At 44.3% G+C, this 23,389-nt stretch overlaps 1 protein-coding gene across 3 annotated transcripts in view; it reads left to right on the forward strand.

Moving 5' to 3' along the window:
- Positions 1-1,938: 1,938 nt before the first annotated feature.
- The window catches only part of PGBD5 (piggyBac transposable element derived 5), a 106,862-nt gene continuing 85,411 nt past the window's right edge, over positions 1,939-23,389 (forward strand). Inside the window, exon 1 of one of the 3 annotated variants that reach the window (XM_065547782.2) lies at positions 1,939-2,396. In XM_065547782.2, coding sequence (XP_065403854.1) covers positions 2,123-2,396 — 274 coding nt within the window. In that variant the 5' untranslated portion in view covers positions 1,939-2,122. Of the gene's footprint in view, positions 2,397-2,983; positions 3,456-5,588; positions 5,912-23,389 lie in introns of those variants that run through there. The other 2 variants (XM_045391837.3, XM_073999031.1) reach the window with 2 other exon arrangements.

Raw genomic sequence — 23,389 nt, forward strand, 5'->3', positions numbered from 1 at the left:
GGGTAGTGAGATTCTGAATGTGAAATTCGGAAAACTTTAACCAATTAACTTATATTTTATCTGTATGCATGCAATAAAGTGATACATAATAAAAATCTGTCCAAAAATTATTATCAAATAGCTTTTTCAATAAGTTTACATTATAATCAGAACAGAAAAGAAACCATTGTATCATAGTTTCCTATGGCAGCACTTTTTCCTTTTTGGTGATACATAAAGCAATGGTTCACTGTACCATGAAAGGAGGTTTAGACTTAATGAAATATGGTGATTAGCCCTAGTTACATAAAAGCATGAACCATTGGTTTAACAAAACCTAAGGAATCTACTACACAAATGAATGGCTTTTTACTACCTTGAGCTGTTTGGGAAAACCATAAAACCAAAAGGTCAATATTAATCTAAAATTATTTAATTATATTTTATAATTAAATTATTTGGAAGATGTTTTCAAATGACTCAAAGTTAAAAGATCTCAGTATGATATCAATTCTATAATTACTCTCAGAAATGATGCTACTAATAAAAGTTAATGATGTAGAATCAAAATGGTAATTATCAAATAGGAGGATGCCAGCCAGAGGAGAAAGTTTTTTGTTTTCCAATTGTTTTGTCCCCTCACTCCTTCTCTTACCACAGTGAGAAGCAGTCATCTGTTTTTAAAGGTTGGAATGTTTTTACTTTTCTTGTTTGGAAACACTGGCTTAAACACATGTATGTACTATATAATACTTCACTGTAAGTTGAAATATTCATCTAATTTTTATTGGACAAGTTTTGAAGTAACAATTTGATTTCTCAGTGTTTCCTTTGTGACCATATAATCCTCTCCTCAGTGTTGCATGCAATGTGAGCTACAAGCATTTGTGAGCCTAGGAAGCACAAGGTCTCAAGGTTTCCTGGGGATTAGTACTATACAAATGCAAATTAGGGACACTGGAAGACTCTGTCCATCCTTGTCACTGCTGTTGTTTTGTTCCCTGGTTCCTTACGGGTAGCAAAGCAATTCATTGTTTTTAAAACACATACCTTAGCTGTTGACTTTTTCATTGGCTAACTGGAGAAGAAAAGAAGGAACTCTTTCCTACAGATTTTAACTCTCTGAATCCCATTCAATTATTTTTTCCATTCAACTATTTTAAATAGATAACATGAAATCTTGCAGGAGCCTCACACGATTCCTAATTGTAGAATTTGAACTTGAGCTATGGAGTCTTATTCTTCTTCTTGCATCTCCAATCTATGCTTTACTATCACCCTTTTTGATAAGTCGGATTACCTGTACCCTCTTCAACATCTTTCAGCTGGTTAGCACAGTATATAGGTATGTTGGAAACCAGATATTTTCTGTGGCTTAATTCTTCCAAGGGAGTCGAAATGCTTTGCAAGCACTTCCACATTTTTCAGCCAATCCACATAGTAAGGAATATTCCATGAATCTTTTCCTTTTTATATATTTTCTATTAGTCATGATCATGAATCCATGCCTGTGCAGAGCCCCTGATTTGGAAGGAGGAACCACGGGGGCTGGGGAGGGGAGGGGATGAGTGAAGGTTCCTGCTCGACCCTAGAACTGACCCCACTTGGCAAAATGGTCCTTCACTCTTTATGCATTCTTAGAAATCGCAACATGCCTTCCCGTTTCATGTAACGACAATTTAGTTAATGCCCAGTAGGATTTGTAAGCCCTTCACATCTCTGAGGATTTATTTTATTTCAGAGTGAAAGTGACTTTATGGCCCATTTACCATTAGTGTGACTTATTGCATTATTCGAAGAGGGTGGAGGGGAGCAAGAAGACAAGGCAGTCTCCCTTACGTGTATCGCCATCAACAGGATGACCACCACACATTCCTGCCCAAGGAGGAGGGGCGGATGCAACCTTTCTGTGCTATTGTTTATGAGAGCACTGAAGCCTGGGTGATCATGCAATATTTTACCAGATGAGTGTTTCAAGTGTGTGTGTGAAGGAGATGTTAAAATAGAGATGTGAGAGTAATCAATATTTGGAAGTAATGGATATTTTGAGTTCAAAAGATGTCACACGTCAACGATGATGAGGAATGACTAGCTACTTAACTCCAGTGCTGGCACCCTTAAATTACAGGGATACTGAAGCGAGATGGAGTTAGCATCTGACCGGCGACCAGCAGTGGACCGGCGAGGCGGGCTCCTAATTAAAGCTAGATTCCCAGAAGCTGGACAGCCCCTGTATTTATGGGAGCATGCGGTGCAGCTGGCGGTGACCCCCTGGAAGCTTCGATCAGCCGCCGCGGGAGTAGTGACCTCGGGCCCGCCGCCTACCTGGAGCGTTTCGGCGGCGCCTGGTTCAGAACCACCGGGGCGGACAGCTCCCTGGAGCCGCACGCGGACTGCGGAAGCGGACCGTGAGCGGGGTGGGTCAGCGCTTTGTCAGCGGACCCGGACCGCTGGAAGCACCCGAGGCGCCCTCCCCTCCTGTTCCCCAGTCCCGCCCTTCCCACCCCGCGCTGCGCGTGGCGGTCCCGGGCTGCGCGTCCTTGCAGGAGGAGACCGGCCCTGCCGCCGGCGGCCCTCCCCCTTCCCGCGAGCCCCAGCTGCGCGCCCCGCCCCGCCCCGCCGAGGAGGGTGGGGGCGTTCCCCGGGCCGGGCCCGCCCAGCTCCCCCGCGGTCATCCGGGCCCGGCTCCCCATTGGCCGGCGGGCGGGAGGTGCGAGGGGGCGGGGCCCGCCTCCGGCGGCTCGCGCCCGGGAAGGTCGGCAGCCCAGCGCCGGAGGCCGTGGGGAGGGCGCGCAGGGACGCGGCAGGCGCGGAGGAGACGCAGCCGCGGCGGTGGCGGTAGCGGCGGCGCCTGGTCTCGGCCGCAGCCTTTGCGTCCCGCCCTCGCTGGGTAGCCCCTGCCACCCCCGCGCGCGGCTCGTCTCCCGCTGCGGCCCGCAGCCTGCGGCGCCCGAGCTCCGAGGGCGCTTTCCCGGGCGCTGGGCCCGAGGCGGCCAAGACGGCGGGCCGGCCGGGCACGGGGCGGCGGGCGCTCTGCTGCGGGCTGCGCTGGTGGGGGGCGGCGGGCCGCGGCGCGGGCCCGGGGCCCGGCGCGTGCGGCTGGGAGGCACTGTGGGGGTCGGGCGCGCGGGCGGCGGCCGGGGCCATGGCCGAGGGCGGCGGGGGCGCGCGGAGGAGGGCGCCGGCGCTGCTCGAGGCTGCCCGCGCGCGCTACGAGAGCCTGCACATCTCGGACGACGTGTTTGGCGAGTCCGGCCCGGACAGCGGCGGGAACCCCTTCTACAGCACCTCGGCCGCCTCGCGCTCCTCCTCGGCCGCCTCCTCGGACGAGGAGCGGGAGCCCCCTGGACCCGCAGGGGCCGCCCCACCGCCTCCCCGCGCCCCGGACGCGCAGGAGCCGGAGGAGGACGAGGCCGGCGCGGGCTGGAGCGCCGCGCTGCGGGACCGTCCGCCCCCGCGCTTCGAGGACACCGGCGGTAAGGGGCGGCCCGCGGGTGGGTGTCGGGGGCGGTGCTGGAACCCGGCGCGGGGGAGGCGTGGGTACTGGGGCGGGCGAGTCCAGACGCTCCGTGGGCTGGCTTGTGGGTGTCTCTCCGGAAACAAATGAGTCTGCACGAGTGGGGATCGGTCTGACTGCGCCTGGGGGCTTCGAACCCTTGGGTAGAGAGGGTGAGGCGGAGGCCGTGGTCAGCTCTTTTCCAGTGACAAGGTCGTCGGGTACCTTTTCCTTCACTTCCTGGGAGCACCCCAGCCCCTGCACGGGAAGCCTGTCACACCTGTGGGTCGGACTTTAGGGGTGGATTGAAGTTAGGCTTTCCTAGTTGAGGGGGCTTTTCTGAAAGCCCGGCGTGGCTGGTGGAGGCAGGTGGAGTCGTTTTTTCACTAACAGCCCAAGAGCGAGCCTTACGGCAGGTGACGGGGGCGAGGCAGGTTGCAGATGGCCCAGTGAGAGTTGAGGGAGAGGCCACCCGCGGTGTAGTTTTCTCCTTAATCGGAGAAACTTTCCCTGTCCGCGCTATTCCAGATCTCTTGTTAAGAATGGGGAGGAGTGAAGGAACCGATTGGGCAGCATTAAGGTGTTTGCTTTTCCGCCAGAAGGTGCTTTCAGGTGTGTCCTGCTTACCACTGTGGTCACAGACAAGGCCCGAATACCTGGAGAAGGTGGCTGGGGTGCTGGAAGCTGCTGCGGCTGCCCCACTTCTCTTCACTCTCTGTTTTTGTGGGAGTTGGCTGTTGAAATATCACCACTTCCTCTGCAGAAGCTCCGCAGCCTCTGCCTTCTTTGAAAGCTGCAGACCAGCCGCCCTCTCATGCTGGTGTTTCTTGTTCCACGGCCTTCTGTAGCAGGCCCGTGCTCCTGCATGCTGTGTTCTTCCGTAGAAGTGCGCGCAACCGGTGTTGATGAGGGCCAGGGAGTGGCCGCGGTGGGCATGATGCGGCTTTTCCTGTGGCCTTCTCTGATTATTGTCCAACCGGTCAGGAACACGGCACGGCACATGGGAAGGCAGGCCCAAGGGACCTCCAGCTGGTGCCTGGACTTGGATCTGGACATCATGCTGCAGCCTGCTGGGAGGCCGATAGGGTTAGCTGGACTCTCTCAGTAGGGAGTGGTCTGCAGACCTCTGGCAGGCTGCGGTGTGGATGCGTGGAGCTAAAGCTGGGCTTGCAAAGTCACAGTTAGCTGTGCATTGCTTTGGGGGTGGGTACATTTTAAAGCATATGCATTTGGGCTGTAGTTAAGAGCTTGGGAATTTTCAAAATCATTGACTCTGTATAGTCCTTTTATACTGTCCTGTATTTTCCAGGATGTCATTAAGGCCTCCTGGCCCTAGACAGCTGTTTTCGGTATTGGCTCTTTAAGAATTGTACCAGTCCACAGACCTGGTTTGGCAGACTTTATGCCGTGAGCATCTGTGATCTAATTTCGATCCTGGAAACATTTGAGATACAGGTCCACCTGGGACTGCACAGCAAGTCTCTCCGTGTCTCAGGGCAAAATAGAGAACTTGTACTAGGTCAAGCCTAGTTATGAGTAAGAATCCTGAATGTGCTGATTTGAGAAGGGTGGGCACACTGAAATAAATTTTAAATCCATTTTATATTTCTTAGTAACCTTGAAATGGGAGAAATTCTGCAGCAGAGCCATTTAATCCAGCCACCGCAGCACTTACGGTCATGAAGAGCAGGATCGTGTGTCATTTAGCATTAGGTTCAAACTCTGCTTCCTGCAGATGCCCACTGAGTTCACACCTGTACCAAAGAATCAGTCAGGCCCTTTAACCAAAGACATTAGTGGTTATTGCTGGTATTTTTACCCAGTTTTGTTTTCCTGCCCTGTGTGGGAGCTTGCCTTTTAAGTCCACATCTGATTTAGAATTTCCTCTTTGCAGATTTCACCCTGAGGGAAATTTGGAGTGGTGAGGAATGGAGGGATGAGGTTGATGGCCTGTTAAAACTTGAATTTGGATTTCCCCAAAACAATGGAATATGATTTATGGGGGCTGAAAATAGATGCAGAAGCGTGGGTTTGGTCAGAGAAAATCCTTGCGCCTACCAGTGTGGAGGGAGATGGATGTGTTTATTAAGAGGCTGAGAGCTGCACCCCAGCCACTCTGAGAGCAAAGAGGATCAGCCTGCTGGGGTTTGCCAGAGCACAGTATCTAAAACGCTCCGACAAGCGTGCGCTCCTCACTTGCAAAGAATGCAGCCTGGATCTCTCTTCCATCTTTGTTCCCCCGTTTATTAACAAATCTCACTGGATGGGTAGAGTGGGGTGGGGAGGAAAGCAAGCAGGTGGCATTTCTATCTCTAATCAGGCTTTATAATGGAAAATTTTTAATCCAAATTGCTCTTGCTGCTGGAATCAGATGAGGAAAAAACAAAATTCGAGATCTGATAGAGGCTTCCTGCCTTGCTTCTACTGTAAAAACAGGTATATGTGTATGTACATAAATGTGTATTTTATGGAAATGTGCAGGTATGTAAATGTGTGCATGTAACTGGGTATTGTATGCAAATGTGTATTGCTAGTGCTAGGTTTTTGGGTTTTTTTTTTAATCGGAAGGATGACCTAGAAACCTTTGCAGAGTGGCTGTGCATGAGGGAGGTAGACACTGGGGACCATTATGAGTTGTAGTGGGAGCTGCCACATCCCCCCACACCCACCATAAGGGGAGTGCACAGGGTAGGAGATACTTGGTGCCCAGCTGAGAGGAGGAGGGGAAGGAAGGGAGCAGTGCTAGTTCCTGCGCCAGCCCTAAAAGCACCATTTCTGTAGTTCAGGTTGGAAATCCTAGCCATTCTTCAGGCTGTTCTTGTCTTCCCAGCCCTTTCCTTCTATTTTTCAGTGTATTTAGCTTCCTGGATCAGCCTCTCCAGAAGTGCAGCCAGTAGTTATGGGTGGAGAGGGCCCTTGCTCACTCCTCTTGTCTCCTCTCTCACCTCACTTAGGTTCTGGTTGTGCATTGAGGTGTGGATCCTCTCGGGATGACTTAAATGCACACGCTGTGCTTGCCAGGCTAGCTGTTGGGCTCTTAACCCCTGTGGAGATGCATGATCTGCCTGGGAGCTGAAATGCCTACTGGGAGTGCAGAGCCTAGGACCTTCTCTTAACCAGACTTGCAGCATATATCCCCCCAAAATAGCCCCCTCAAGCTGTCAGCCTGCCTGCCCACTGTGCAAATAACCAACACAGCATGTGAGCTCACTCTTTGGAAACAGAATGAAATTCAGGCCCGGCTGCTTTTTGAGCCTCTGCCCTTTTGGTTTCTTATTCTGAGCAGTCTTGTGATTCGTTTCTCGGAGGAGGCAGAGGAACAGACAAGATTTCACAGATGCTCCAGGGCTTCCGTCTGGTTTGTCAGTCCTTTGTCCTGGCTGGCCGGTATCTGAGCTGCTCGCTCTTTCTATTAGAGGTTGGACTTCATAGAAGGGGGGTGGGGGAGAGAGGGAGAGGGAGAGAGAGAGAGAGAGAGAGAGAGAGAGAGAGAGAGAGAGAGAGTGTGTGTGTGTGTGTGTGTGTGTGTGTGTGTGTGTGTGTGTGTGTGTTCTCCCCCCATTTACCATATCAGCAACCCTCTAATCATTCAGTGGGGAGGTATGACCTTGAGCAGCTGGAGAGAAACATAAGGCATTGGAAATTAACATTGTTGAATGTTTTATCTTTAGAGTTTGTTGTTGGTTTAGAGCCTTTTTAACAAACAAGAAAAGAAAAATCTTTCTCTCAAAACCAGAAATAAACTGAGACCCTTGACTCCAAAGGGGTTTGTGAACTCAGAGACCTGGAACCCTTTCTATGGGGTTAAGTATAAGAAGCTGCTCCTACCTTCAGCGCTGTACAGGATTCTGTGGCTCCAGGAGGAACTTTGAATCTTGGTGCGCTGCAAGATAATCTTAGGCAAAGCTACATATAGTAATCAAGTGCAAGACTGGGTGTCATCTTGCAGTAGCTGCGCAGAAATCAGAGAAGGGAGCTTCCTGGGAGAGCTGTTTTGCTCTTTTCCCAGGAGTCTGTTCAGGTAGGGGGTGAAACTGGAGCTGCTACTGCTAACCCTCAGTTCTCATTTGTAACTTGTGTTTTCATGCATTATTATCAAACTATCTTCACAAGGACTCTGTGGCCGAGAAGTTGCCACTGCCATGTGACTGGGAAAGGAAGTTGCTGCCTCCACTTTCCTGGGGGTGATGAGATTACTGGGTTAAGTGATCACCATCTAACTAGTCAGACTCAATAAATCAGGGAATGTAGTGCCTTTTCTTTCTTTTACTAGAACTTTTTTCAGTAAAAAATATTTTTATAGTTATATATGAATTGCTTTTAGTTTTGGGGGAAAGGGGATACAGTTCTATGAGTTTTAACTCATGATTTGTGTAATCCATACCACAACCAGGATACAGAAGAGTAGAATCTTGCCAGGGTGTTTGTGGTATAGTGGTTGGCGTAGCTACTTTCCAGAAGAGGAGAATCTAGATTCTTCTCTAGCTCCCTGTTTAATCCTTGCTGCCCTGAGTTGTCCTAGGGAGTACTCAGAGCTGTTTTTCAGGAGGTGGGGCTTTGAATACTGCAGTAGCAGCTCCAGTTTCACCCCCCACATGAACAGACTCCTAGGAAAAGAGCAAAACAGCTCTCCCAGGAAGCTCCCTTTTCTGATTTCTGCGCAGCTACTGCAAGATGACACCCAGTCTTGCACTTGATTGCTATGTAGCTTTGCCTAAGATTATCTTGCAGCTCACCAAGATTCAAAGTTCCTCCTGGAGCCACAGAATCCTGTACAGAGCTAAAGGTAGGAGGAGCTTCTTATACTTAACCCCATAGAAAGGGTTCCAGGTCTCTGAGTTCACAAACCCCTTTGAATACTCTGGAACAGGTGGTGAGGTCTAACCCAGTTTTAGACTCTCAAACTCACTTTTTAGACTTCTTTTTAGAGGCACGGTCTCACTATGTTGCCCAGGCTGGACTCAGACTCCTGGGTCCAAGTGATCCTCCCGCTTCAGCTTCCTGATGAGCTGGGACTGAAGGCGCATACCTTGTTACACCTTTGTTTTTAAGGACTGTGATTGTACATTATTTTCTTATTAACAAGTTACATATATTCATTTTAGAAAATGAATAAGGAAAAGGATAAAAATTGTGTTACTCCATTTTCATGCTGCTGATGAAGGCATACCCAAGACTGGGTAATTTACAAAAGAAAGAGGTTTATTGGACTTATTCCACATGGCTGGGGAGGCCTCACAATCATGGTGGAAGGTAAGAAGGAGCAAGTCACATCTTACATGGATGGCGGCAGGCAAAGAGAGAATTTACCAGCAGGAGAAATACCAGATGCTTATAAAACCATCAGATCTCGTGAGCATTCACTCACTATCATGAGAACAGTATGGGGGGAACTGCCCCCATGATTCAATTATCTCCACCTGGCCCCGCCCTTGACATGTGGGTTTTATTACAATTCAAGTGAGATTTGGGTGGGGACAGAGAGCCAAACCACATCAAAAATTGTAAAAATCAAATTATCTTCCTTTTCCCGGAGATAATCGTAGTTGACATACTGAATATGTGCTTCATATATCTTACATGTTGTTGAGGGACCGGATTTTTCATTGTAATTAATATATTGTGAACATTTCCCATTTAAATTTTAGAACAATATTTTCATTGACTCTGTAATACTCTAGGGTTTGCTTTTGTTAGGACTGAGCTTATTACCCTACTTCTCTCTCCTCTTTTTTTGCTGTTAAATTAGTGCTGTGGTGAACATTGTTGAGACTTAAGTTTGTTTTTTTGTTTGTTTGTTTTTGAGATGGAGTTTTGCTCGTTTTGCCCAGGCTGGAATGCAATGGCACGATCTTGGTGCACTGCAACCTTTGCCTCCTGGATTCAAGTGATTCTCCTGCCTCAGCCTCCCGAGTAGCTGGGATTACAGGCACACACCACCACGCCCGGCTAATTTTTGTATTTTTAGTAGGGATGGGGTTTCACCATGTTGGCCAGGCTGGTCTCGAACTCCTGACCTCAGGTGATCCACCTACCTTGGCCTCCCAAAGTGCTGGGATTACTGGTGTGATCAACCATGCCTAGCCTGATGCTTAAGCTTATATACCCATCCTCAATTTACTCCTTAGCATCAAATGATAAAGCAATATTGAGGTAAGGATTTTGCACATTTTAAAGGCTTTTGATATCTTTTGTGAAAGAGTCTTCCAGAAATGTACCTTTTTATGCCCCTGCCAGCAGTACCCCAGAGAGTCCATTAGAACATCCTGTTTATAAGGCAGCAAACCAATATGTGATGCCCACCAGTAAGATGGCTCTTAGAGGAGTATTTTGTTTTATTTTAATTTGTATTTACTTTTCACCTTTTATTTTAGACTCAGGGGATACATGTCCAGGTTTGTTATAAAGGTATATTGCGTGATGCTGAGGTTTGGAGACTGATTGAGCCTGTCACCCCTGTGGTGAGCAGAGTACCTAATGGGTAGTTTTTCACACCTTGCTCCCCTCCCTCTCTCCTTTAGGAGTCCCCAGTATCTATTTTTGCCATCTTTATGTCCATGTGTACCCAATGTTTAACTCCCATTTCTAAGTGACAACATGCAGTGTTTGGTTTTCTAGTCCTGCATTAGTTCACTGAGGATAATGGCCTCCAGCTGCACCCATGTCACTGCAGAGGACATGATTTCCTTCCTTTTTATAACTGCGTGGTATTCCATGGTGTATGTGCACCATATTTATCCAGTCCACCATCAGTGGTCACCTGGGTTGATTCTACATCTTTGCTATTGTCAATAGCACTGTAATGAACATACGGGTGCATGTGTCTCTTTGGTAGAACAATTTATTTTCCTTTGAGTATATACCCAGTAATGGGATGGCTGGGTCAAATTGTTCAACTATCAGTTCTTTGAGAAATCTCCAGAGTTGCACTAATTTGCATTCCCACCAACAGTGGAATGATTAAGTGTTCTAGGGAATTACTTTATATAATGAAGCTTGTGTGTGTCATAGCACACATAGATTGCATGAGACATTCGTGCACAGCACAGTGCATTTTTACATGGGTATACCTATGTCACCACCACCCAGATCAAGGTAAAGAGTGTTCCTAGTTCCAGATGCAGTAGCTCATGCCTAGCCTGTAATCTCAACCAGCTGGGAGCTGACGTGGGAGAATTGTTTGAGACCAAGAGTTTGAGACCAGCTTGGGAAACACAGAGAGAGCTCGCCTTCCCTAAAAAAATATTCGGAAACATTAGCCAAGCATGGTGACGCATGCCTGTAGTCCCAGCTACTCTAAAGGCTGAGGTGGGTGAGGCTGCAGCGAGCTGTGTTTGTACCACTGCACTCCAGACTGTGGTACAAGCTGACAGAGACCCCATCTCAAAAAAAAAAAAAAGAAAAGAAACATTCTTAGCATCCTGAAGATTCCTACCTACCCCTTCCCCATCAGTACCTCCCTGTCCCCAGAGGTAGCCATGATTCTGAGTTCATCACCATTACTTAATTTTGCCCATTACGTTGTTTTATCTGTAAGATTCATCCATATCACATAGAGCAGTACTATCTTTATATTGCTGTGTAGTATGCCACTGTACAAATATACTAGACTTTATTTACCTGGTGTCCTATCAGTAGACTTTTGGTTTGTTTCCAAACCTGAAAGCTGCTACAAATGTTCTTGTACCTGTTTTCTTGATGATTGTATACATCACTTCCTTGGACATATATACCTAGGAGTGGGATTGCTAGGCCATAGATTCAGTGTATATTTACCCTTAGTACAAGGTCTTTCAACTTGGGCCAGATAATTCTTTGTTGGTGGAGGGCTGTCCTGACCATTGCAGGATGTTTAGCGGCATCCCAGGCCTCTACCCACTGAATGTTATTAGCACCCCTCCTCGCCAGTTGTAGCAAACAGACATGTCTCCAGACATTGCCAAATGTTCCCTGGGGGGCAAAAGCACCAGGTATTGAGAACCACTGCTTAGGAAGTGCTGCCAAGCAGTTTTCCAATTTACACTCCCACCAGCAATGGATGAGATGTGCCTCATATTAATTCAGCCAGCACATTGAGCCCTGCTGGGATAAAACGATAAGTTAGACATGTCCCCTGGGGTCCAATAGGAGAGACAGAGTGAAGGAAAAGAGATAAGCGTCTCTGGTGAATGCTGTGATCAGGGTAAACATGGATTTCTGCCGGATTCCAGAGGTGCCTTACTTCCTCCAGCTGGGCTGGAGAAGAGGCGGCGTTTCTGGAGGAGGTGGCCCCTGAGCTGCACCTTGAAGAACAAATAACTAGTCAGGTGAAGAGGAAGGAAGAGTATCTCAAACAAGAGAGCCATTTGAGCAAAGGGGAGAGAAGGCATGCATTTTGCTCATGGGCAGTTGCACTGGCCCCTAAACTGAGCTTCCTTGAGACTTTCGTAGTGAAAATATCTTAACATTTAACACCTGTGATTGTTACTATTGCAAGTAACTGTAGCTAGAATCCAAACTCCAGGTTCAGGCATGGATGTAGATTTACTTAGCAAACCTGGATCCCACAGGGAGGGGGATTTGCCAAGCATGTTGAGAAATGAGTACTTAGGGCAGAATCCATGGAGAAGCGCTGGGGTCCTTCCTTTAAGGAAGGAGGAGGGAAAATGACAGCAGAAGGGAATGGGATAAAACCTTTATTGGTGACAGGAACTACAACATGATCTTGGGGGTGGGAGAATACTGGAAAACCTGAAATTATCAGACTGTGGAGAAGTAATGCTTGCCTATCCTCCCACAGGGTATAAAGAGCTTTCCTTGCCCTCATTTGTGAGTTGCAGAAAGAATTATTACAAAAGAATGAAAAACTGGCCACATTTAGGTATATATTTAAGAAGTTACTTTCATGAAAAAGTTTAGAACTACAGATCCTTCCACTTCTTATATCATTGCCATTGCTGCCAACTTTAGCCAAGACAGTATCACCCCTTGGCCAGGCTGGTGAGGCTTTCATCCACTTGGATCCTCAGCCTCCACCTTTGTTGATTGTCCCTGCCCCAGTTTCACTTTCCCCAGGCTGTGCTGGAAAAGTGATGTTTTACAAACATGAGTTAATATACTCACTTCTCTGCTTAAACTCCTCCAGTAACTTCCCATCCAAACTGAAGGGAAATCCAGATTCCTTAGTGTGGCCTCCGGGTCTGTAGGTCCACCCTGGTCTTCCTCTCCATTGTCACCTTGTGGCACGTGTCCTACCATTGTCACCTTGTGGCACTTGTCTACCATTATCTCTGGCCACATGATCTTCTGTCTGCCGGGCCCTTACGTGGAATGTTCTTCCTGACTCTCGAACGGCAGCCCTTGCCTGCTGGCTTGGTCTTGGTTCCAATGTCACTGTCTCTACCCGTCTAAAATCACCACCTTCCCTCTGGTCTCTCCTAGCGCTCATTGTCACCTGCATAAGCTAATTTATTTATCACGTGGGTGGAGACCTTGGACATTCTGGTCACAGTATTTGGTAAAAATGTGGCAGGTGCTCAGTTATTTTTGAATGATTGAATGAACAAAGGAATAGATGGACGCAGAGGTAGATTTTTAAATGGGTACGGGATTCAGTGCCAGTAAAAAATGTTCACAAGCTGAGCATTTCCAACATCCAAAATAGTGGGACAGTTGATCAGGCAGCTCCATGAAGGAGTGAGTTTCTTACGCCGGAGGCAGCAATGCCGCCAAATACAAGGATTTCTATCCTGGATGGAAGACCAAACTTGATGGCTACTGAGGAATTTAATACAATCTTGGGCTTCTACAACCTGCTCACTTCCTAGTGGCCCAGAGACACCCAAGATAGGCAGGAATCTATTAGGAATTTACAGGGAAGCCAGCTGCTTGCACCCCTTTATTCATTTAGCAAATGCTTGTATATCACTTATTATATGCCAGATGCTTTTCTAAGCACTTTCTAACTTATGTAATCCTCACAACCATCCTGTCAAGTGAATACTGTCGTTATCCCTATTTTGAAAATGAGGAAGTGAAGCTACAGAGTGCTCAAGAGTAAACGGGTCCCTTTGGTTAGGGGCTAGGAAGAATCATATTAGAGCAATGAGTGTGGAACATGGTATATGTGGGTCAGATCAACTAATTTATAACAAGTCCCTTGCAAAGGGCTCTGAACCAAAGATGATCACTGCATAGCAAACCTGTCTTCCCCCATTGCCTCGTATCCTGGGCAGTGGCTGCACCTCTTGCGGTGAGATGGGACTGCTGCCTGGTTTCTGAACAGTGCAGTGTAAGCAGAAGTTCTCACCGAGGTCTGTCATCTGCCTGCCCATGGGAGAAGAGAGACCCCCACGGGCAGATAACAGGCCTCAGTGGGAAGTGGTCACTGCACTCATCTCTGCCAGGCAGCAGACAGGAAGCCAGTAGATAAATTCAATTTTGATGTTTCAAAGCCTCCAGCAAGCTCCCCTGGCAAAAGCAACTGCAAGTAACCAGAGGGGGAAGGAGAGACCTATTTTCTCAAGTTTGAGAAACAGGGTTACAAAGAGAATATAAAGGAACAGGATACAGGGAGATTTTCTGGGAGGAAAGACTGTCAACAAGTGGAATCACCCGGAGAGTGGTTAGTGGGCATCTTTCTTATTTGAGCACTTTTTTTTTTTTTTTTTTTTTGGAGACAGGGTCTCGTTCTGTCACCCAGGCTGGAATGTACTGGTGTGATCATAGCTCACTGCAGCCTTGAACTCCAGAGCTCACGCAGCCCTCCCACCTCAGTCTAAGACTGCAGTCTCAGCGGAGACTACAGATGGGTGCCACCATGCCCACCTAATTTTTTTTATTTTTTGTAAGGACAGGGTCTCACTGTGTTGCCTAAGCTGGTCTAAAACTCCTGGCTCAAGCCATCCTTCCACCTCTGCCTCCCAAAGTGCTAGGATTGCTTGCATGAGCCACTGCACCTGGCTTGTTTGAGCACTTTATGCATTTGGGGAAGGTGACATCTTCTACCAGTGCCATCTTAAATAAGTGTTCCCAGGAATTCCACTGCTGAGTTTGTGGGGGTGAGTCACGTGAAGACGTTAGGTTCTGTGAGTGACATTCACTTCAGAACACACATGGAAAGCAGTCTCCATCTCCTTCCTTATCTGATGTAATGACCCTTGCTTTCTTCAGGTCCCAGCATCGAAGGTAAATACAAATGTCCTATTTGGTTTGCTCTGTAGTGCTGGTATTTCAGCTGAATTGCCTGTGTGTTTTCCTTGGCTGCATTTTCTTAGGCGAGCTGGGGTGTTGGAACACAGCCTGTGGCATCTTAAGGGGATGTGCATTCAGAATGCCAGTGGAGACCTGGAACAGAACCTCACTGGAAATTGAGACAATTGTTTTTCTTTAAGATCGAAAGAGGTAAATTATAGGTAAATAATAGCAAAGGTAAACTCACACCTTGTATTATAAATGCATAGACTCAGTCTCCTTCAGAAGTATAGCAGAGAAGAAATACAAACATTTTGAAAAAGATTATGTAAGTTTAGGAAGAAGGCAAATTACATTGGGGAAATTGGAATAGTTGAAAGAGTGCAGCCCCCGTTTCTGAAGGTGGTGTGTGGGATGCTTTGGTGGGAAGGAGGGAAGCTCTGCAGCTGTCTTTGGTTCTGCCTCTCAGAAGGCATTGTGATGTGCACAGAGCTTTGGAGACACACAGACACTGGCCCCAGCTCTGCCTCTAGATTGTCGTCTCCCAGAGGGGTGACTCCAGGCACCGGATGGGATTATATAGGGTCCTACACAGGACACTCAGCCAAGTATCCTTTGCACGTCTCTTTTGGGCTCCTAAGAGTGATCCAATGTTTGTGATCCCACAGGACTAACCTAAGTCACATGCACCTTGGGGTGTGCCAACATTCCCTCACCCCATCAGTTGATTAGCTGCAGAGGTAGAAATTTTAACATGAAACTAAAGTAGAACAGCCCTGAAAAGAAAAGTTTTTCAGTGTAGGCTTCATATCTTCTTTCAAATACATTTCATACATTTGGCAGATATTTCTAGAGTGCCTACTCTGCACCAAGGCACTATGTTAAAAACTGGGGATTGATAAGAGGAAGAGGTTCTGGCCCTCAAACAGCATAACTCCTGGTGGTGAAGACAAACACCTGATCCACAAGTAATTGTGATGCAGTGTAAGAGTTGCTGACATGACCAGGTTGTCCTGGGTCCTAAGGGAGCACCTGGGAGGAGACAGTGTGAAGGCATCTTCAGAGCCACAGAAGACCTGATGGATGCAGACGGTACCAAGGGAAACCAAAAGACGACATGAAGTTTCATGCAGTGTATGTTTTTTTAATGATTTAAAAAATCTCTACTGCATTTGCTTTTTTATACCTGCTCTCCATCATAATCTTGCCTGTTTTTACACATCCTCCCTGTCTTCCCCTCCCCGCCCTTTTTTGAGATGGGGGTCTGTGCTCTGTTGCCCAGGCTGGAATACAATGGCGTGATCACAGCTCACTGCAGCCGCTACTTCCCAGGCCCAAGCAATCCTCCTACCTCAGCCTCCTGAGTAGCTGGGACTACAGGCGTGTGCCACCATACCTAATTTTTTGCTCGAAATTCTGCTCCTTAACAGCTCCAGAATATCTCCCTCTGAGACAGAATAGGGAGGTTGGCAAGCCAGGAGTCTGGCTCCGGATGGGAGTGTGGATGGCTGTGCCTGAGTTCTGACCTGCCACCAGTAGTCTGATTCATATTTCCATTAGGGAGTGCAACTAAAGGTAATATGTACCACAAAGTACAGTAAGTCCTCACTTAACATCATCAGTAGGTTCTTCTGCAACTTTAAGCAAAGCAATGTACAGCAGGCCCTTGAATAATGTCTTTTTGTTAGACTTATGAGGAAAAATACTGGTTTTCTTACATTATTTTGCTTGAAGTCACAATTTCCAAGAACCTGTTAATGCCTTACTGTATGTTACCCTGAAACTTGGACTGGGAAGGCAGGTGGTGGTTGTGCAGTTCAAAACAAAAGGAGGGCTTTTTATTAGTAGTTGTAATATTGCATGCGATCTGTTAAAAATTATGCATGAGAAAATATATACAGTTGATTCTTGAGCAATACAGGTTTGCACTGTGTGGGTCTACTTATACACAGATTTTCTTCCACCTCGGCCACCCCTGAGACAGCAAGACTTGCTCTCAGTCATAATCTTGTCTGTTTTTGCACATCCTCCCTCTCTTCCCCTCCCCGCCCTTTTTTGAGATGGGGGTCTGTGCTCTGTTGCCCAGGCTGGAATACAGTGGCATGATCACGGCTCACTGCAGCCTCTACTTCCCAGGCCCAAGCAATCCTCCTACCTCAGCCTCCTCTTGTGTACTCCTCCTCTTATGTCCTCCTCCTCCTCCTCCTCCTCCGCCCACTCAGTGAAGATGATGAGGATAAAGACTTTAGGATGACCCATTTCCCCTTAATGAATAGTAAATACATTTTTTCTGCCTTATGATTTTCTTGATAGCATTCAACAGTAGGCTATTAGTAGTTGAGTTTTGGGGAAGTTAGAAATTATACATAGATTTTCAACTGTGCTAGGGGTCAACCCCTCAACCCCTGCATTGTTCAAGGGCCAACTGTAATTTTATTGATAAGCATTAATATAATATTATACGTGGTTCTTGACTGGAGTCCTTTTTCTGACCCTTTTCCCTTTTTTGTTTGGAATTTCCCTCCATTCTCCTCTATCTCTGTCTACATAACCCATGTAGAAAACTTGGTGCTCATACATGACACATTTTTGCATACATGTGCGTGTGTAGGGTTTTCCTTTTAGGGGGAGTTCATTGTTTAACAAATACAGGTTCGTTTTATATACCTTTTGTCAAGCTCTTCTCATGAATAACTTCTATTTCTATTTTACTTCATTTTTAAAAACTCATTAAATGCCTTTTTAGCATTTATTGCTGTTATTGCTATGATTCTATAGTTTTTTCCGTATTTAATTTGTTGATGAAGTGAATTTTATTGATTTTCTGGTACTGAGGTACCCTTATGTTCCTGGGATAAACCCAGGTTGGTCTCAGTATGTAGATCTCTTTGATATACAGCTGAATTCTGTTATTTGCTAATATTAGTTCAGAGTTTCTGTAACAAATCAATCATAAGCCAGATTTGTTAATAATTTCTCATCTCTCAAGTTTGGGAATTAAAATTATGCTTGGTTTCATAAATTGGTTTATTCTTTCTTAATTGCCTTTTGCCATTTAATAATAGAATTACGGGTTAGATAAAACTCAGCTGTGAACCTGTCTGGTCATAGTACCTTTTTCTGATTTTTTCCACTTATTGAATCTGTTTGATGATTTATATTTTCTTAGGAAATCATCTGTTTCTTCTAAGGCTTTCAAATTTGTTGACATGAAGTTCCATGCAGTATATATTTTTAATGGTTTAAAAAATATCTACTTTATTTGCTTTTTTATACCTGCTCTCAGTCGTAATCTTGTCTGTTTTTGCACATCCTCCCTCTCTTCCCCTCCCCGCCCTTTTTTGAGATGGGGGTCTGTGCTCTGTTGCCCAGGCTGGAGTGTGATGGCGTGATCACGTCTCACTGCAGCCTCTACTTCCCAGGCCCAAGCAATCCTCCCACCTCAGCCTCCTGAGTAGCTGGGACTACAGGCATGTGCCACCATACCTGACTAGTTTTTTTTCCCTTATTTTTTTGTAGAGACAGTCTTGCTATGTTGCCTAGGCTGGTCTTGAGCTCCTGGGCGCAAATAGTCTTCCCACTTCAGCCTCCCAAAGTGCTGGGATTACAGGTAGTGTGAGCCACTATATCTGGGCTCTCCCCCTTTTCCTTTACTCTTTCCCCTGCCTTTCCCCTCACCACCCCCACCACACTCACCTTTTCTTTATCTTATCCTTAATTGGGCATTTGAGGGGTTTTTCTGTTTTATTGGTCGCTTCAGAGAGCCAGCTTTGGGCTTATGTGTCCTTTTTTATTTTTTATTAGTTTGAACTTTTATCTTTTTTATAAAATCTTCCTTTTGAAGTAGAAGCTGTCCTTTTCTAATTGCTTAAGATTAGTGCAAAGTTCCTTTTTATTTGTAAAATACCTTCATTAATATTGAAGGCATTTGACACTAAAGTCTCCTCAGAGAAAATCTTCTGGAGCGTTCTATAAATTTTGATATGAAGTGTTCTCTTTTCCATTGCTTTCAAGATATCCTCCAGTTCCCCTTTTGATTTCTTCTTTGATCTAAGAATATGTTTCTTAATTTCTAAGTAGTTAAGATTTTTTGGTTACCTGATTATTTAATCCTAATTTTATTGGACTGTGATCAACGAAGTATCCTTTAAATTTTTAATTTTAAAGGTTTGCAAAGGTTTTCTTTGTTGCCAAATATGCAGTTAATCTTTAAAAATGTGGCATAGGCATAAGAAAAAATGTATATTCTTATTTGAGGGAAGTAAGGGTATCTGTTGATCTGTTTCTCTTCTTCATGTCTTTATTGTTTTCTCTTTGGGAAATATTCTCATTTGAGAAATAACTTTTTGTCATGTTCTTGAATTTTAAGAATTTTTAGTTGCTGTATTATTTGGTGCATACATACATCTACCTTTTATATTTCTTCCAAAACCATGAGTTTAGTAATATCACTCTATCCATCAGTGCCTTTAAGCTCAAGTCCAACTTGTCTGCTGTTAATTTTGCCATCCCTGTCTTCTTCTTTGCATTTGCCTGGTATCTCCTTGTTTTGTGTATTATTTTCAACCCTATTTGTCCTTTTAGGTATGTCTCTTGAACAGCATAGATTTATATATATATTTTTAACACAACCTTATAGGCCCTTTAGTTGAATAAATCAATCTGTACACATTTAAAGTAATAAGAAACAGGCTTGATTTATTTCTTGCATCTTATTTTTATTGATTCAGCTTTTATTCTCATTTCCCCATTTTTGATGTTTTGATCAAGTTATCCTTTTTTTTTTTACTTGATAATATGGAAGTTCTTCACTTTCCATTTTTTTAGTAACAGCTTTATTATAAAATAATTCAGCCATTTAGTGTGTACAATTCAGTAGCTTTTAGTATATTCACAGTTTGTGAAACTATCACCACAATCAGTTTTAGAACATTTTCATCACCCCATAAAGAAACTTTAGCCATCTAAATTACCATCAGTCTCCTTTCTGTGTCTTTAGCTTTGCCTATTCTAGACATTTCATATCAGTGGAATCATATCACATGTGGATTTTTGTGACTGGCTTCTTTCAGTTAGTGTAATGTTTTCAAGCTTCATTCATGTTGTCACATGTCTCAGTATTTCATTCCTTTTTCTTGTTGAATAATATTCCATTGAATATATATACCACATTGTATTTATTCATCACTTGAACATTTGGGTTGTTTTCATCTATTGGCTATTATGAATAATGGCAAAACCTTTATGTACAAGTTTTTGTGTAGACATAGTTTTCATTTTTCTTGGGCATATACCCGGGAGTGGAATTGCTGGGTCATATAATAACTCTGTGTTCAACATTTTGAGAAACTACCAGGCTGTTGTCCAAAGTGACTGCACCATTTTACAATCCCAGTGGCAGTGCATGAAGGTTCCAGCTTCCTCATATTCTTGCCGGCACTTGTTAGTGCCTGTTGTTTTGATTCCGGCCTTCCTCGTGGGTGTGAAGTGGAAGCTCATTGAGGTTTTGACTTGTGTTTCCTGAATGACTCATGATGTTGAGCATCTTCTCATATGCTAACTGCCCATTTGCATATCCCATTTGGAGAACTGTCTATCAAAGTCTTTTGCCCATTTTTAAATTGAGTCATTTATCTCATTTTTAAATTGAGTTCTTTATATGTTCTGAATATTCCTTATATAGTCTTATCATATCTATGACTTCCAAATATTTTCTTCCATTTAGTGGGTTGTCTTTTCACTTTCTTGATGATGTCTTTGGAAGCACAAAAGTTGTACATTTTGTGACATCCCATGTATCTGTTTTTCTTTGTTTGTGTGCGTTTTTGGTGTCCTAGCTAAGAAACCATTGACAAGTTTCAGATCACTAAGATGTAACCCTATGTTTTCTTCTAAGAGCTTTATCATTTTACACTTAACATTTACATCTTTGGTCTATTTTGAGTTTTTTTGGTATGTGATGTAAGGTTTCCATTTTTTCTTTTGCATGTGGATGTTCAGTTGCTTCAGCACCATTAATTGAAAAAACTGCTTTTCCCCCATTGAATTATTTTGACACCTGTGTCAAAAATCAATCGATTGTAATTTATTTTCCATTTTAATAACTGTCCCTTTCTTCTTGACTACTTCACAATAAAATGTGTATTGCTCTAGAGTCATTTGAAAACAGTATGCTATTTCCCCAGGTAAGACTACTGTCCCCTGAACAAGACCTTCTATGTCATGAGTTCTTACTTAACTTTTATCATACTCAGTCCCAGAGATTGACTGCTGTTCTTTTACATTACATGCATACATACACACAAGATACATCAAATATACATTTTGTCCAAGTGAGTAAATGTTTGCTTAAGTCAAGATGAAGCCAATTATGGAAGGAATTTCTAGGATACAGGAGTACTGCCTGAACTTTTGTTTAAAAAATTTACACTGTATTAGATCCAAAATTATAAAGGTTGACAAGGTAGTATAGGTATAGTAACCTCTCATGCTGTCAGTGGCTTGATTGTACCTGTAGTCACTCTGCCACGTATTTGTGAAAATTAAGGGAAATTCAGTTGGGACTGGGGACTGGGCAAGGCAATTTGGGCTACAACTGTGAACACAGGGTGCTTCTGCCAGTGACGTCTCCACCATCCTCTCCAGCAGTAGCTCTCTGAGGTAAAGATTTACCTTCCTTTCATCTCCTAGACTTGAGGATTTGACCAGTCCACAGCATGATGCAGTTTCATGGACACAAGCCCATGAACAAATCCTTGGTTCACTGCTTAAAGGTATTCTTTGAATATTTTTAGGAGTAAATTTCAGGTGTTGCCCCCACTATAATTTTTACTTGTGATATTTCTGCATGCAATTGTTTCCTCTCACAGTCACTTGAGGAAAAACTAGGAATGTGGCAATGGAACAATACATCTCTCTTTCAAGATAAAATCATTTTTGAACTTCTGATTTTTTTTCTATGAACATTAGTTTTGGTGTCTTCCGTAAAGAGACAATAGATATCATGTAAGAAACACTTATGCTCTCATGACACATCAGTTTGGTTACCCAGAATTCCCTGGGCCAGCCAACCAGAAAGGGAGGGAGAAACATGGCTGATTTCCTCATTAATCCAGCAAGCAGGCTGTCAGACTCAAAGGCCTGGATGTGTTTGCACAGCCAAATGTCTGCTGTACAAGACACAGAAGGAGCACATTAATTCAAGGAAGAGTATTTTTTTTTTTTTCTGTAACATGGTTTCCAGGAGGAACTTAATAATCAGGATTCATAGCTTGGGCAGATCTCAGCAATTCTTCATCTTCTAACTACTGAAAATGATAATTTGTTCACGATAATCATTTTAACAGCCATTTTGAGTGTCGCTTTAGTCTCCATAAACTTAAAACTACAAGGAATTGTCTTAAGACATTGAGGTCTATTATTGAAAACAAACATTTTTCTGTAACTCTTTTCTTCAAGCTCTGAATATTGTTTTTTAGTCCCAGATTGAAAATGATGTATTTTGGGCTGGGGCATGGTGGTTCACGCCAGTAATCCCAGCACTTTGGGAGGCCAGGGCAGGCGGATCACCTGAGGTCAGGGTTTCAAGACCAGCTTGACCAATGTGGCGAAACCCCGTCTCTACTAAAAATACAAAAACTAGCTGGGTGTGGTGGTGCACGCCTGTAATTCCAGCTACTCGGGAGGCTAAGGCAGGAAAATTGTTTTTGAATGTGGGAGGTAGAGGTTGCAGTGAGCCAAGATTGCACCATTGCACTCGAGCCTGGGCAACAAGAATGAAACTCTGTCTCAAAAAAAGTGATATTGTCAAACTTGATTGTGAAATTTTTATCCCTGAATTTTTAAAGTGGTGTAGTTGAGTTTTTGCTTTTAACTCATCATCACCAGATGAACAATTCCCAAATAGGAATGTTTCTTGAAATAGTTATAGCCTGAATAAAATTAAATGACTATAAAATTACCCTAAGTAATTACTTAAGGGTAATTAAGGGCTATTTAGTATTATGAAAGCTAATATATGAAATAATTCTCCAAAGATTATAATTATGATATAATCTAAACTCTATTGTTCTGTCTTGTATTATTACTTAAATTTTATAACTGTCATTTCTAAAAGCATAAATATTCTTTCTAAAATTATCTGGGCAACATACTCATAATATTTCTGTTAACTGTCATTCTGTTTCTCAATTTATATACTTGAAGTCTTAATTTCTTAATATTTTTTGCCTATAAAATTAGCAGCTTTACAGTCTTTAATTATTGCAACACTTCACTCTTGCAATAATAACTAAACATTTCTACTTTAACTAACAGAATTTCAAACTGTAAAGCACCTTAGCATATTTTTAGTCGGAGTTGCATCTTAGAATTATCTGTAAAAATAAATACTGTGGCATTAATTTAAAAACTGAATTGCATGTCTTGTGCATATCACTGAAATGCGTTCTGCTTAGGCATGATGAGAATCTACACGATTAAATGACACTAATCACCCATCAAATCAAGGGTGTCAGAAACAACATTGAAATAGGCATCAACCATTCACCCCTGAGAAGGCCCAAGACCGTTCGGCTCGTTGGTCATCAGTTCTTTCTCCTCTTTTCTCACCATAAGGTCTTGGTTCTGGTCCATATATTTTTAGAGACCATTTTTTGCTGTTATCCTCAGCCATGGGGGCTGTTGGTATATACAGCTGGTGCTTGAACAACACAAGGCTTAGGGGAACTGACCTCCCACACA

Source organism: Macaca fascicularis, chromosome 1 (assembly GCF_037993035.2).
Source record: "Macaca fascicularis isolate 582-1 chromosome 1, T2T-MFA8v1.1".
Taxonomy (NCBI): Eukaryota; Metazoa; Chordata; class Mammalia; order Primates; family Cercopithecidae; genus Macaca; species Macaca fascicularis.